Source organism: Clytia hemisphaerica, unplaced genomic scaffold (genome assembly GCF_902728285.1).
Source record: "Clytia hemisphaerica strain Z4C2 unplaced genomic scaffold, Clytia hemisphaerica genome assembly, whole genome shotgun sequence".
NCBI lineage: Eukaryota > Metazoa > Cnidaria > Hydrozoa > Leptothecata > Clytiidae > Clytia > Clytia hemisphaerica.
In genome coordinates, this window is record NW_027104200.1 from 482,611 (window position 1) to 498,093 (window position 15,483).

Sequence of the window (15,483 nt, forward strand, 5' to 3'; positions counted from 1 at the left end):
ATAGAGCAGTGCAGAAGAAAGTGCTGAGTGTTTTCAACAGAGTTAGTTCGGCAACCACAGAAAGGGTCTAAAGTGTCGCGGAGGAAGCCATGTCTAAATTTATGCTCGTTGAGATGGCTGAAACCGACCCGAAGTCGATTAAGAAAGATCACTCCTTGAATGTCAGGAACATCAAAAACATGAGATTGCTTGGGTCTCAAAAATTCATAGATTGCTTTTTTGAAAGTTTTAATTGAAGGTAGATCTCGTATATTACCTCCCAGAACATTCCACTGAGATATGCAGTACGGAAAAAAAGTGTTACGGAAACGCTCAGTTCGTATATTTAGAGGATAAATAGGATTTCTTGTTCTAAGGCTACCTGGTGCTGTAAGTCTTACTGGCAGGTAGTTACGTAAATACGAAGGGGCTAAATTGTTAATAATTCCATAGAAGAATGTCATTCTTCTAGCAAAGCGCCTGTCAGCAAGACTTTCAAGACCAAGTTCTGAATATAGTTTTTCTTGAGACGTTCCACGAAAACAGCCTGTTATAGCTAAACAGGCATTATATTGAATAGATTCAAGCTTCTGCACAAAGGTAGCATTTCCTGGGCGGTCATATACGAGATCACCATAATCAAGATGAGGCCTAATGAAAGATTTATAAATGGTTAGTAGAGATCTCCTAGGCACATGCTTGCGAAGCCGGTTAATAAGACCAATTCCTTTATTGGCCTTTTTTATCTTCTCGTCTAGATGGCGATCAAAAGAAAGTTTTGAATCTAAGATTAGACCAAGATGTTTCTGGTACTCACTGGTCGCGATATTAGAATTATTAAAGGAGATTACTGGAGCATTAGGAGGAGTGAGTCTACAGGTAAAATAGACTTCAATGGCTTGCTTAGATGGGTCAGGGTTAAAAGACATCTTCCATTGATGAGCCCAGTCAGTTATCCTGGAGAGATCTCTGTTAAGTACTTCAAGGCTCAAAAGTTGATCAATCACAAGAGAGAATAAAGAGGTATCGTCAGCAAAAATCTTCGGTTTTGACTCAAGGTTTTTTGGAAGATCATTAATATAAATTAAGAAGAACCAATGGACCCAAGAATCGAGCCTTGAGGTACCCAGCATTGATTCGCTTCCATCAGATGTTTTTCCATTTAACACAACTCTCTGATGCCTATCGTTAAGAAAGCTGCGAATTAAGGAAAACAACGGTCCAGTCACCCCATAAGATTTGAGTTTAAAGAGTAAGCCATCGTGCCACACCCGATCGAATGCCTTTGAAATATCTAAAAACACCCCCTGGTATCTAGAGAAGGATCTTTGTCAAACCCTGTATAAATATCATGCGTTATGGATAACAACTGAGAAATGCAGGAATCCCCCTCCCGAAAACCAGACTGACAAGGAGAAAAATAAGTTATTGTTTTCAAAATACCTGTAAAGTGTATCGTAAATACACTTTTCATATATTTTTCAAAAACACAGGAAGAAGAGACACTGGTCTGTAGTTTTTGGCTATGCTCCTGTCTCCCTTTTTATAGACAGGAACCACGTTACCTTTCTTCCACTGTGATGGGAAGATGCCAGAGTTGATAGAAAGATTGAATATGCTAAGCAAAGGTTTTACTAGAGACTTACCACAGATTCTGACCATACGAGTAGAAATATTATCCCACCCATGGGCCTTGTTAACATTCAAAGAATTAATAATAGACTCGATTTTTTCTTCTTCAAATACAAGATTATCCAGTCTAGAGTTAGTAAGAAATTGTTCAGGTGGCAAAACACTGCCAGTATCGATAAGTGAGCATTGGTTTGAGAAAAAAGAGTTAAAAATATCGGCCTTCTCAGAAACATCACTTATAAGGACGTTTCTTTCATTTCGAACAGGTGGAATTTTCGGGGTTTTACGTACGTTCAGAAACTGCTTCAGCGTAGACCAGTATTTCTTACTTCCTATGTTTGGATCATTTAAAGAGTTGCCAAGACGAGAAAAATAACTATCCTTGGCGCAGTCTTGATGGCCAATCTGCACCTGTCAACCATGTAAACATTCCAGCCAGTTCTCCCTATTTCGCTTACAAAGTGCCTTATCTAGCACCCTGGTGCAGAAACGGTAAAGCTCTGAAGGCCGGGAAGATTTTCAACATCTGGAAGGTTTAGATTGCGGAATTTTGCACCAAGAGTAATGCTCAATGGGAGGCCTGGACCCCAGCCATCATTTTCGGGCTTTACACTGGAGGGGAGTTCAGCCCGATTGTCAAAGACCGACTACTTTCGCGGGCAGAAACTTTCGCATTTTTCGCGATTTTGATCCTTTTTTGCGAAAGTTTCTGCCAGGTAAGATATTAAACCTGAAAAACGCGAAACTTTTCTTACTCACTTTTGCACTGTTTGCTAAATTTTTGCGTGTTTTATGAGTTTTTGTTACCAAAAAATGTAAATTTTATATGAATTCACGAAAGTTCTATCTGTGAAATTTCGGCTAAAACCATAATTCGCGAAACTTAAATTCGCTAAATTTCGTGACTTTTTGACTTCGCGAAACTTTCTGACCACGAAACTTTCTGCCTCCGATGGTAAATTGGCCCCGCTCCTTTAGAGCATTTAACGTGGGCGGGTGCCATCGGAATATCAAAAAAAAAATGTCTTTTGCGAGAAGATTTAACGAGTACTGAAATTAACAAAGCCGCGCATGAAAAACACTTATGGGGCATTTACAACCACTTAAATCCATCCTTAATTGTTCTTGAGTGCTCAAGTTCTGTTTTGAAGAGAATTAGGGAACACAATTAAAGGGAGAGTGTTCTACTTAGGCAAATGGAGGGTACCTTTTTTGGTCCCGCTAAGGGTGGGAAAATCAGAAAACCAAATTTCAGTCCCACTAAGGGTCGGAGAAATAGGTAAATTTCAACTTTTTACCCCCGGAAAGATCGAAATTTGGTCAAAATTGGCAATACACATAGGGTCGTAAAATTCACAGAAATTTTCCTTTGTTTTCTCCTAATTTTTAGTCCCTCCCCGTCAGCTCGCCATTTTCCTAAAAAAACCGGGTGTTTTCGAGTGCACAAAGCCTTAAAATTTCTCGACTTAACATTTTGACCATCGAAGCCATCTTCTTATAAGTACAGTTTGTTCTAAATTAAACTAACAAATATTTCTAATTGGATGTAAAGTTAATCGTTAGGAAAATTATTTCTTCTGAGAATATTTCTTCCAAAAACCAGCGTGTTTAAAAATTCCGGTAAGACGATTGCAACTTTTTGTTGAATTGTAAAAGTGTTGAAAAGTCGAAAGTGAATTTTCAACAGCTCGAGTAAGTAGTATTGGTGAAAAGTGAACAGTTTTTTAATTACTTTTCAATTGTTTACCCATCAACACCCTCCCTATTTAGCGGTTTTCGAGATGGTTTCCATGAAAGTAGTGACGATCTTATGGGTAAAGTTAAGGGCATCATAAAAATTCCACAAAATTAAATAATCATTTGGTCGAATGAAAGTGAATTGATTATTTTTAACCCTCTAATTTGATTCTATAGAAAAATGACAAAATTAAAAATTGGCAAACTAAAGGAGATAATATAATTAATTAATTTCCGATAAGAAAGGAGATTTTGGTCAAAATTTTGACCCTAATTAAAAAAGCATATTTTTATTTAATGACTCAATCAACGGTGAGCGTTTCGAAATTAACTTGTCTATTCATATCCAGCAGGTCGTTAGCAAACTCGAACCCAGGCCCTTTGATCGTTTCCAATAGCATTCTAATTGCCACCGCAGGAAGCCTAAAGCTTCCGAGGATGGCATTCATAGCTTCACGCATAAGGAAGTTGGGCAAACATCTCATAATTTTGCGCGCGTTTTTCAGTATTTTAGTTCCGGTTAAATGGTGTACCGGTAACATTCTTAGCTTGACTGTATTTCTATTGTTTTATCATCATTAAAAACACTTTTCCGGATTTGTTTTGATCTGATTACCCATTTTCAAAGCTCTATATGTCTTTTTTTATTACCTCAGGGAGTCGAATTAAGGGAAATTCCTTTTTTGTTGGGAAATTCCCTATTTAAACCACAAGTAGTTATTAACCGCTCTGAGCAACGCAAATTAGAAATTTGTATCCTTTCAAAAACTTGTCGTGTGACTATTGCATTAAAAAGGCAGTTTAGTACAGTAGCGTTTAGTATGATATAAACAAGCCATTATATTCTATTATTTTGGTAATAAAAGAGATGACAAAAAAAAACAGATAAATAACTTTATCTTATCTCTATAAGAAGATATCTATGAGATGGACACAACTGGCTAATATTTGTAGACTAAATTTTGCTTCAGATGAGATGCCATTCTAACAGAAGTAACGGCTATCAGTAACATTTCTTTCCAAATTCAACAACTTATTTGATCGTTCTTCTGCGGTGGCACTTTAATGAAAATTATGGCTAGTAGTAAGGTACGAGATTGGGTCGAGATCAAAGTAATTTTTTTATTAAGCTCTACAACCCTTCAGTGTTTATCAGGCCCGGTGGAAGCGGGGAGACTTCAGCTCCACTTTTGAGAAAGTGAGATTTTTTTCTTTAAATTCCTAGTGAATCTCATCCCATTTGAGCCTTCAGCCTCCCCAATTTTACGGTTGTTCCGTAGGGTATGTTTATCTGAAATAGCCAAAACAGCTAATACTGCATAATAAAACTGCAAGAGGTTTAACTTTAGATCTAGAGCAGGCAAGACGGAAGCTTTTTAAATTTGATACTGCAAATGAGGAAATTTAAGCAATTTTACCGACAAAGGAAAATATCGGGGTTTTTTGTGAAAATCTGGTACGGCGGAAGTCATACCTGCAGTTCAGTCAAGCTTAAGACAAGGTTTCATCATAAAGTGAAAAAAACTTTTGTTTGGCCCAATAGAAAAATCTAAGTTACTTTTTCATCTTTTCTACCAATTTCAAAGACTTGAATTAATCCACGTTTAGTTATTTCCCAACAAGGAATTATTTTCAGGGTTTCTTTTTGTCCTCCAAAGAACAATGTAACAAATTTTACCGATACTTCCAATTTTAAGAACGTACTTTAATAGCATAGATGGACAGAATCACGCGACAAGAGTAAAGAAATCTCACGTATCAGTAAAGAAAATAATCACTCCTTATATAAGACCACTTATCGACAACGAGCTCCTAGAATGAACGATTGACGTAAAAGGTATTAGTGCAAACCAGATACTAAAAAGATTCAACCTTAATGGAGCTTCAAGATTGCACCGATAAGGCGCTAATATATACAAAATGGAGTAGTGGAAAGGTGAAATTTCAAAACTTCCTCATATCTCTCTCCGAGGGAGTAGGGTTGCCATCTGACGGGTATGCGACGCCTGACTTTCGACCATCAGAGACTTAGCGCAACTAAAAGGGAGAAAAAAGAAGTAAAATTTTGTGAGTTTGACGACCTTCATCGGGACTAATTTGACTAAATTTCGATCTTTAAAGTGGCAAATACGTCCAGACCCCCATACCTCCTGTTTGAGGTACAACAAAAGACTAGAGTTGAATCTCCTGAAAAAATATACATATAGTCTGAGGGTTAGTTACTCTTTATAGGAACCAGAAAATTCTAGCCGAGGTTCATCTTTTCTTTTTTTTGTTATTTTAGAATACTCCACTTTATTCCTCCATGGATTTATCATAGAGACTCTGGATAAACATCGAATGAAACGGTGGAGAGCGAAGTATTGACTTTCTTATTGTTTCAGAAAACAATCGATGCTTTGTCCGCAAAAGGACAACTGTCATGGCGGCTCGAAGGACTCTGATTTTGGAAAATGATTAATACTCTTATTTCTAAAAAGTTCTCTAACTTTTTCTATTCGTACTTTTGCTGGCTAAAAGTTTGAAAATAAATGCTAGAATACCAAACGAATACATTTATGAAATCTGGTGTGATAACAAAATCATCAGAGGAGTAAAATCAAACAAAATGCTTATAATGACACAAAATTTTGAATTGGGAATGTCTTTCCAATATTTCTCCGAGAAGAGCTGAAATTGACATATATGTTAGACGTGAGTCTAATAGCTCCACTGTGGTAAAGTCTGAAAATCTTTTGGTGGCACGTGGTGGCACGTGGTGGCACGGTGGTTTTTCCAAGGTTGAAGTTTGAATATTCCTGGTGTCAATTTTCAATTTCTTATACATAGTATGTTTTTGCATTATTCTCGCAATATAAAACGTCATAACGACATATCATTAGCAATTAACTAGCTGAGTTTGAATCTTGGAGAAAAGCTTAAAGTCTCTTTTGGGAATTATTTAAGTGTTCTTTGATGAGGAACTGCAAAAAAATACTACGAAAAATCATTTAATGGTGGAAGGAGGGTGAACAATAATGTCATTACTGCGGACAAGGCTTGTACATGAGAAATTGGCAAAAATCAGCTAGTTGTTTTTCCAGTGTCTATGATAATTCCTTGGTCCCGGTAAGGGTCCAAGGGTCGAAAGTCGGGCGGAACTCCCCCCGACCCCCGTCAGCTCGCAACCCTAGTACCCCCCACGGGCTTACAGACGACATTATTGATAAAAACTAAACAGCGAGACCACAGTTATACCTCATAAACAACACATACGTTTTTTATAAGAACAAAATATATAAGAACAAAAAGCTTCCATGGTCAAAATATTAAGAACAAGTTAAGAATATTTTAAGGCTTCACGGGTTCTTAGGAAATTGAACATAAATACTAACAAAATGGTGAAAATAAGAACATTTTAAGAACATTGTAAAACTCAAGAACAATCAAAAGCTTCCAAGATTATGGTTGTTCTTATAAGAAAACAGGTCTGGGTATTGTGGTTCAGTCCATGAAAACCACTCACCACTTCAAAACAAAGCCATTCCTCTTATTCTGTATAACCACAGCTGGCACACAACGTTTTTCCAATGTTTATCTAACGTTCGCAACATCCATGTAACGTTAGACGAACGTTGAAACAACGTTATGTGCCAGCTGAAACAGTTTGGAATTGTGGAATCAGTGGCAACAAAAATATCTAAGACCATAGGTTGATAAAGATATAAAAACCATTTTTGGATGGGTAAAACCAGAGAGATTCTACAAAAGTTTGAAAGGTAAAAGAAAGATGACTGCAAATTTCTGTCTCTTTATTTTGATTTGTAGCTGATGGAATCTCTTGTTGGTTACTGTAATCTTATCTTATCTGAAAATCTCAATACAGAGAAATGGAGATATTTCCAAGAGAGCAGGCAGAAATGATTGTCGTTAAGTTGATTAAATTTCTCGATTTTTCGCAAATTTATCCATTTTCGCGGACTTTCAAGCTAATTTTCTTATGACATTATACCCATAACAGAACACGCTTTGATGCCAAATGAGTTGTTTATCATATATGTTTAGAGGATGAGACGGAGATGAAGATGTTTTGGGTTCACATCGTTACTCTTCTGTTATCGGTGGGATCCTCCGAAACTTATATAATCCGACACTCAACAAACTCACTTTCCGAAACAGCGAGAAACTTCATCACTGAGGATGGGGAGTCTGTCAGCAAGCGGAGCAATACTCATAAATGTCCGTAAGTGAACTAGATACGCACGTTTTTTTCATAAAATGTACTCTATATAGTATATTCATGATAAAATCGGCCGAAAACTAAATTTGCAATGTTTATCAAAGTTTATCTCTTTGTCATATAAGTTGTCAGGAGACATCTTTTATGAATATCTTTTACGAAATACAATTCTCAATAACTCTAACGTCATAAAAATTGTAAAGAAAGTTAATCTATATATTAATACGCTTAAACGTGTGTGTTTACAACATTTTGTAAAAAGTTTTCGAAAATCTAACAAAGCTCTACAAAGCCTCCTCTTCAGGGCGTTGAACCATCATCTTTTTGCACCCTAAGCAGATTTCCTACCACTAGACTAACTTTGAGACCCCAAGATACTATTTTCTATTCACCAAGTCTTTGGAGCTTGATGGGTTAAAATCAACCATCTTCCCAATTTTTTTTTCTCATTTTAAAGAATTCTTATTCTTAAAACTTTCTGTTTACAATAGCGGCTCTCTATCACTTTCAAAACTTTTCAAAACATTTTTATATAATATTTTGTCGCCCGGTTTGAACTTTGGTCTTTTTGATGAATGTGCATTCTTTTAAACCAATACAATAGCGGCTCTCTATCACTTTCAAAACTCTATCAAAGTCACCCTCGAATGTCCAACCACGATGGCTAGCCACGATGGCTAAAAAGATCTAAATTATACTTTTGCTAAGCCATTTATTTAATTGTGGTTAAAAATTACAATGCAATGTTATCTTCTTTCTCCTTTATTTCTTAAAATCAAAATCAAATCATCAATCGGCGGCTATCTTTCTTCCGTTAGAATTTTTTAGATGTGTAGTGATTCACTGGAATGGGACACGCAGCGTGCGACGCTGCGCATACGGCTAGTTCTTTTTAATCATAATGACTGTTGTGAAAACAATTATTGTGTTCGTATATATTGTCTTACATTTTGTTAAACACACGCAATAACCTTCTACTCAGAATCATGTTTGAACTCGATACTTTTTTTTCCGGACACCCTAGGCCTCGTTTTAAAAACCATTACCAAGGAGGCCCCCCCAGCGGCACCCCTAATCACGCCATCACGCCATCACGCAAAAAAATTTTCTCCATCACGCATCACGAAAATCGCTAAAATTTGTCATCGCGCAAAAAATGGTGAAAAATAGCCCAAATCACGCATCACGCCTAAAATTTTTTGCCTTATCACGCATCACGCCAAAATCTTGATCACGCCATCACGCGAAAAAAATCTCTAATCACGCCATCACGCAAGAAAAAGTCCCAATCACGCCATCACGCAAACCGCTGGGGGGGGGGGGGGGGGGCTCTTCAAGTGACACTTTTATAAATAGTACTTCTAATAATATTTCTTACGAACTCCTCTGTGAATCGATTACCATAGCAATATTTTGAAAACGATGCAAGCGTTGCTCGTGACGTAATTTATGAAATTTTATTTTTACGTAGTACGCCAAATGACGTGACCAGTTTAGACGACGTACGAACTGCAATGGATGCGTCAGATTATGCTTACTGGGATGATATAAGTGTAGGAAATACGATACAACAAACTGGCTTCAAGATAACCCACGTTGAAGGAAATGATGAAACGACATTTCTGGCGTTTGTAGCTGAATCTGATCAAGCAACACTTGTGGCGTTCAGGGGTAGCAATGAGTAAGTAAAACTGTTCAGAACAGAGGCCTTTGCTACCGTTAACAATCAAAAGTTCGCTCAACTCAAAAGCGCCAAAATGACAAAAATTCGGGTAGTGCTTCGGTGCAGCCACTTTGAAAAAAGACAAAACCAAGCTGGTACTTTATCCGCGAAAGACTTCTTACAGAGTCGTTTTTTATACGGCCAACATGGCTCGTCTGTCAAATTTTCATTTACAGCAGAGAAACGTTTTCATTTGATTGTTGAGGGAACTTTTAGATTATAATAGCGAGGTTAAGCAAATGTTTATTTAGATCGTTCAATGCGATACCGTAGGCCTGTACATAAGATTTCACTTGCATGGTTTGTTTTAGCAAGTTATGTACAGACCTACGGTATCGAACTTTACGGTAAAAAAACCCGTAGTAAACCCGTGCTAAACCCGTGCTTAACCTCGCTAATAACAGGTACGGCTACATTTTTAAAGATCGATATGCGGAGAAGTTATCCTGGTTAAATAAATTTTAGGTTGCCATAATGTAATGTAAAGGGTAAAAAAGTTAAAAATTCATTAAATCCTAGGCTGTACGCATCCCCTCTGATATGTTTTGATATATGCACGGGATGCATATCGTGTGGCTTCTACACTGCATTTTAAAATCTGAAACCTTTTTGAAACACGACAAAATCTGCTGTTTTCGGTAAAAAATTCGTGGTTTTTCTGGTTTTGATTAGGCTGCACCAAAACAATTTGTCGTGCTTAAAATAATTGAAGTTAGATTAAAATTGAAATTCTCTGTTCACAATCATAGATGCTCAATTCCCAAAATAATTGAAATACTAAGTCATAGAATTTCACCTAAAATTATGAAGTACAAATGAAGTATAAGCCCGAAGGGCTAGAAGTCAAACTTTTTGGTAGGATTTGAAGCCAACAAATCTTACCAAAGTTGCGGGGCCTTGCGCGACCCACCTGGTTTTAACACAAATGACAGATTGAAACTAAAATTACCGCTTAATTTCGAAAAAATATCACTCGAAAACAAAGGAATTGCTAGATTCAATCCGTCATAAAAAATACAGCGTATATTTTAAGGCTTCACTTTTTCTTGCCTAAGAAAGGTTAAAGATTCTCCTCTAGCCCTTCGGGCTTTAAACTCAATGGATTTTACTCTATATAAAAATATGTCTGCTTTTTTTTTGGGACAAACTGTATGTTTTGTATGTATTTGACTTTTAGCTTTCAGCAGCTTTCAGATCAATTGGAAACTCAATTCGAAAACAAAGGCCTTGAAGAAGTAAACTTTCTCGATCGAAGCGTTAAAGTCAATGAATATTTCTTACAAGGTAAACCCAATCAAAACTCTTATAAAAGGATACCACTGCATCATGACCAAACTCACGACAGTAAAGCTAAGGCTACCTTAGGGTGTACAAACTTTCGAGATTTTAGTTAATAACAGCATGATAATAGTTAATAATAATAAAAATATTGTTTTTGAAAATTTTTGAACGGCCTATTCACAAAAAATTCTTAACAAGATAGAAATTTTGTAAAACCTTTTAACTTTAACATAAATAAAATGGGCTCTTCTAGAAAATGTTCGGATATAGGGGGTGGAAGATATAGTGTCCAGGGGTAGTGAAAAATCTACAAAATTTGCTTTGTCCAGGGGGTAAACTTGCTCTATTTAGGGGTTATTATATTCTGTTTAAGGTTAATTTTAGTTATCAAGGGGGTCAACTGATATCCAGGGGGTAAATTTCAAGAAAATGTTATATCCTCCACTCTCCATAATCAATTTTTTTCTGGAAAAGTCCAAAGTAAGATTTGTGCAATTTTTTGGCCTGCTAAAACCTCATTAGTCAAATGACAAAAGTTCCAATATAAATCAAAAAGTATGTCTCTCTGATCTGATACATCATGCGAAGATTTTCATTTCTTGATTCGCTAAAGTTTATGCTCGCGAAAATTATTTTTTCCTTGAATAAGCAAAAGTTTATGTCATAAATTCCGCGATTTTTTGGCCCCGGGACATTTTTTGCTCCCGAAAGTTGATCTGACAGGTTGTTCAGGTGACTTCAACGTAACGGATCCGATCAATAGAAAACAAAATTAAACCGATATTCTCGGTCTTGGTTTTCTAGTCATTTTTTGACATGAAATTTTTCTAGTATAATTTTCCCAGAGAGATAAGTAATAGCTATCAATATTTTTCGGGTTCAAAGTTTTCATCAGATTTTCCGAGCCTCTACATGAAATTCTTTTTGCAAGTTTTCCTTGAGAAATACATGTAATAGACAATTTCCCTTTAGGAATACATGTAATGATTTTTGTAAATTTTCCTTAAGAAATACATGAAATTCTTTACATGACAATCTTTTCGCAAATTTTCCTTAAGAAATACATAAAATTCTTTACATGACAATCTTTTCGCAAATTTTCCTTGAGAAATACATGAAAATCTACTTTAGGTACCCGAGAGCTTGTCGCAGGTATCCGACCGAGTATAACAAACAATGGGCGGAGATATATTATTACAGGTCATTCACTGGGCGGGGCGATGGCGTCAATATTTTCTATCATGATGGTTGACGAAGGGAAGGTGAGGTCACACTTTATGTCGAAAAATCAAAACCCAAAGGTTCTTCTCGTATGTCGTCCTGATAGAGAAAAGTTCTAGACTCTTTGCTCTCGAAATAATTAAATCGCCGACCAAAAAGGACAAAAATAGGACCAATCACGAATAAGTTTTAAATCACGTCTTTACGTATGAAAAAAAACCAATTACTACATCTCGCCAGGGGGGCTTCCACCACAATAATAAAAAATTTAATTTACGATTTCAATTGGTGTTTCTAAAAAACTAGGACAAACTAATTTTCGTCTTTCAGAAATTATGGGCCGACAACCCAAAGACTGTGTTGATTACATTTGGAGAGCCGAGGGTTGGAGATGAGGCGTTCGCTAACCTGCATGATGAAGTCATACCAACGTACAGGAAATTACGAGTAGTCAATGATAGAGATATTGTACCGCATATTCCTCTACCACCCGATTACGCCCATCATTCAAGGTAATCATTACACAACGCTTTCTCCAGAAACACCCCGGTTTTTGACAGTCAGTACAGACAAATTCTAAATAATTTTTATCTAGCAAATCTAATACTATTATTACAAACAGGGATGTTTCGAAAGCATTTTGATCGAATTTTTTTCGAAAAACACACCCTGATGTACCACTAATCGGTGTGGGTCAAAACATTCATAAATGGAAAATTACATATCATAAATTGACCCATATATGGAGTAATGCTTATGTTAGAGTAGCACTTTTCTAAAGCTTCGATCAAAGATATGGGGGTATAAATAAAATAAAAATTCACTCTGTCATACTAAAAAGGGTTTTACTTGAAAAAAAGCGAAAATTAAAAGTCAAAGGTCCTCGAAGGTCACGAATAAACATCCCCTGTTTATATTAGGGACCCCCCGTTTATGTTTTGCTGACAATATTTGCTACTATCAAAAGCTTGATCGGTCTAAATAGGCAGGTTTTAGTATACAATTTCCTTATTTTGGGGGTGCAATATCCCACCCCCGATAATTAGGCACCTGTAAGTATATTACAGATAATATATGAACATATATGAACATACAAAGCTGACAAAAAAGTTTTTATTATCTTACAGGGAAATATTTTTGTACGGAGTTTGGGTTTGGGAAGGCTGGACATTGAAATGGACTGAAAATCTGCGCGTTTGTGAGGCTGGAGAAGACGACGAATGTAGTAGCAAGAATTATAATTCCTTTGCTAGTTCTATCGTATCTGCCTTCAGTGGTAAAATGGTGAGTGATCACATGCAGGGGGAATATAAACATAGCCTCACATCATCAAGAAATCACCGTTTTGAAATGAGTAACGGTGATGATTGCAGTTCCTTCGAAGATTGTTTGATTAAATCTTGTGAAAATGATTCACAACAAAATCATAAAAGATCTACCAATTCGAATAAAAATGAAAAGAAGCTTGTTAAAGTATTGTTTAACTTGGAAAAACCTAAGGATTCCAAGTCTCGCCAGGAAAATCGAACATCAAAGACCAAAAGATACAAACCAAACAAATTGGAAGATATGGAAAGGAATATTTAATGTATATGTGGAATCCCCTGCTTTTCCCACCTATATAAAAATACTTTTCTCTACCAGTCGCAACCATTAAATCAAGTTATTTTTTTCATTTTGTATTAGCAACAAGTTCTATATCTTTTAAATCCCTCAAAACAAAGTCCTCCTAATTTTCTTTTGAGGCTTATTTTTTGTTAAATAGACTATAATTTTTCTTTAATTTGTTAGTCGAGCTATTATTTCATTAATTATAAAGGAAGAACTTTTTTACAGAAAGAAAATTGTGATTTACCTGTACCAAATTAAGTTCAGAGGCCAAAACTATTTTTTTTCGCCATCTGCAAAATCAAAATCCTTCCTATTTTAACTTATTCCGTACATTACTCTTAGGTTCCAGATAAAGGGGGGGGGGGGGTTGGAAAATTTTCGACATTTTAATAAACGGGGCGGACCTAATTGCCGGGGGGGGTTGGAAATTGTACTTCGGAAAACCCAAAAATAAGGTAAATATAGGCTAAAATCCGGCTATTTAGAGCAAAATAAGCGGATGAGCTGGAGTTTTTACAACGTCGGCCATGCTTTTTGATGTGTATTTCACAGAACGCAAACACAGAATAAGTTGAGATATTTAATCTCAATATTCTATCTGAAAAAAAAGAAATTCAGCAACCGAATTGAAATATATCAAATTTCTATCAGAAAAATTTTTTTACACTAACCCAAAGGCCCGAGATCCCGAGGTCCCGAATTATAATATATCAAAATTCTATCAGAAAAAAAATTTACATCCACCTAATGTCCCGAGGTCCCGAAGTCCCGAAATATCAAACTTATGAAAAAAAAATTACACCAACTAAAAGTCCCGAGGTCCCGAAAGCCCCGAATTGAAATAATATATCAAAATTCTACCAGAAAAAAAAAATTACACCAACCTAAATTCTCGAAGTCCCGAATGGAAATTTACCAAAGTATAGTCTGAAAAAAAGTTACCCCAATCAAAAATCCCAAGGTCCCGAAGTCCCGATGGAAATATGAAAACTCAAGTAGAAAGAGGAGCGGGGGAAATGACTGATTGATTAAATTTGATTGGGCAGGAGTGAGGTTGATGAAATAGACAAGGGTGTAATTTCCACACAAAGTTGGGGAAAGTCGAGTGGAAAGAGGGGAGGATTTAGTGAATTTCACATAAAGAAAGATTGGAAATCTATCAAAAGGGGTGGGGTGAAAGAGAGGCAGAGAAAATAAATGATAAATTGAATACAGTGAGACAGGGGTGAGATTAATGAAATGGAAAAGGATAAAATTTTCACACAAGGAAGGAAAACGGGTGGGGTGGATCTAAAGTTGAAAAAGGGCCGAAGAATAAGAATGACAGATTAGACATTATGAGACAGGAAATCGGATTGTTGAATTAGACAAGGGTGGTTTATTCACAAAGGTGAAAACGTGTGGGATGAAACTCAAGCAAAAAGAGGGACTTTGATGAATGATTGATGAAACACGAGATAAGGGTGAGATGACGCGTAAAGAGGGGACAGAGATATACATTAAGACAGAGGTGAGATAGATGCAAAGGGAGGGTGAGAAAGGGGTGAGATGGATGTAAAGGGAGGTGGCAGAGATATTATGAAAAGAGTAGGGTAAAAATCAATTAAGACGAGACATGTGTGGAAACTTTCTCTCTCAGAAATTTGATGTATTTCAATTCGGGACTTTGGGACCTCGGGACTTTAGGTTTTTGTAATTTTTTTTCTCAGAAATTTGATTTATTGAAATTCGGGACTTCGGGACTTCGGGACCTCGGGACTTTAGGTTAGTGTAATTTTTTTTGATAGAATTTACATACTTCAATTCGGGACTTCGGGACTTCGGGACCTCGGGGCTTTTGGTTGGTGTAATTTTTTTTTCTCAGAAATTTGATATATTTCAATTCGGGACTTTGGGACCTCGGGACTTAAGGTTGGTGTAGTTTTTTTTCTCTGAATTTGATTTATTGAAATTCGGGACTTCGGAACTTTAGGTTGGTGTAATTTTCTTTTTTCAGAAAGTTAATGTATTTCAATTCGGGACTTCGGGACTTAGGTATAGTGTGATTTTTTTAAACAGATTCTCGATATTTTGCTATTCG

At 36.4% G+C, this 15,483-nt stretch overlaps 1 protein-coding gene and 1 long non-coding RNA gene across 2 annotated transcripts in view; one reads left to right on the forward strand and one right to left on the reverse strand.

Annotated features, from left to right (window-relative positions):
- The window catches only part of LOC136815220 (uncharacterized), a 37,184-nt gene that overhangs the window by 1,021 nt on the left and 20,680 nt on the right, over positions 1-15,483 (reverse strand). The gene's annotated exons all lie outside the window — the stretch shown is intronic.
- LOC136815194 (uncharacterized) lies at positions 7,052-13,603 on the forward strand. The gene is made up of 7 exons (XM_067071645.1): positions 7,052-7,106; positions 7,393-7,570; positions 9,039-9,248; positions 10,468-10,574; positions 11,703-11,833; positions 12,123-12,304; positions 12,920-13,603. The coding sequence occupies exons 2-7, from the start codon at positions 7,407-7,409 to the stop codon at positions 13,377-13,379; spliced, it is 1,254 nt and encodes a 417-aa protein (XP_066927746.1). The 5' UTR covers positions 7,052-7,106; positions 7,393-7,406; the 3' UTR covers positions 13,380-13,603.

What these genes read in the sequence shown, in the direction of transcription:
- LOC136815194 (XM_067071645.1), top strand. Translation starts at nt 7,407, where the DNA reads ATGAAGATGTTTTGGGTTCACATCGTTACTCTTCTGTTATCGGTGGGA. An exon ending in AGCAATACTCATAAATGTCC is followed by an intron (nt 7,571 to 9,038) that starts GTAAGTGAACTA and finishes ATTTTTACGTAG; the next exon opens with TACGCCAAATGACGTGACCA. An exon ending in GATTACGCCCATCATTCAAG is followed by an intron (nt 12,305 to 12,919) that starts GTAATCATTACA and finishes ATTATCTTACAG; the next exon opens with GGAAATATTTTTGTACGGAG.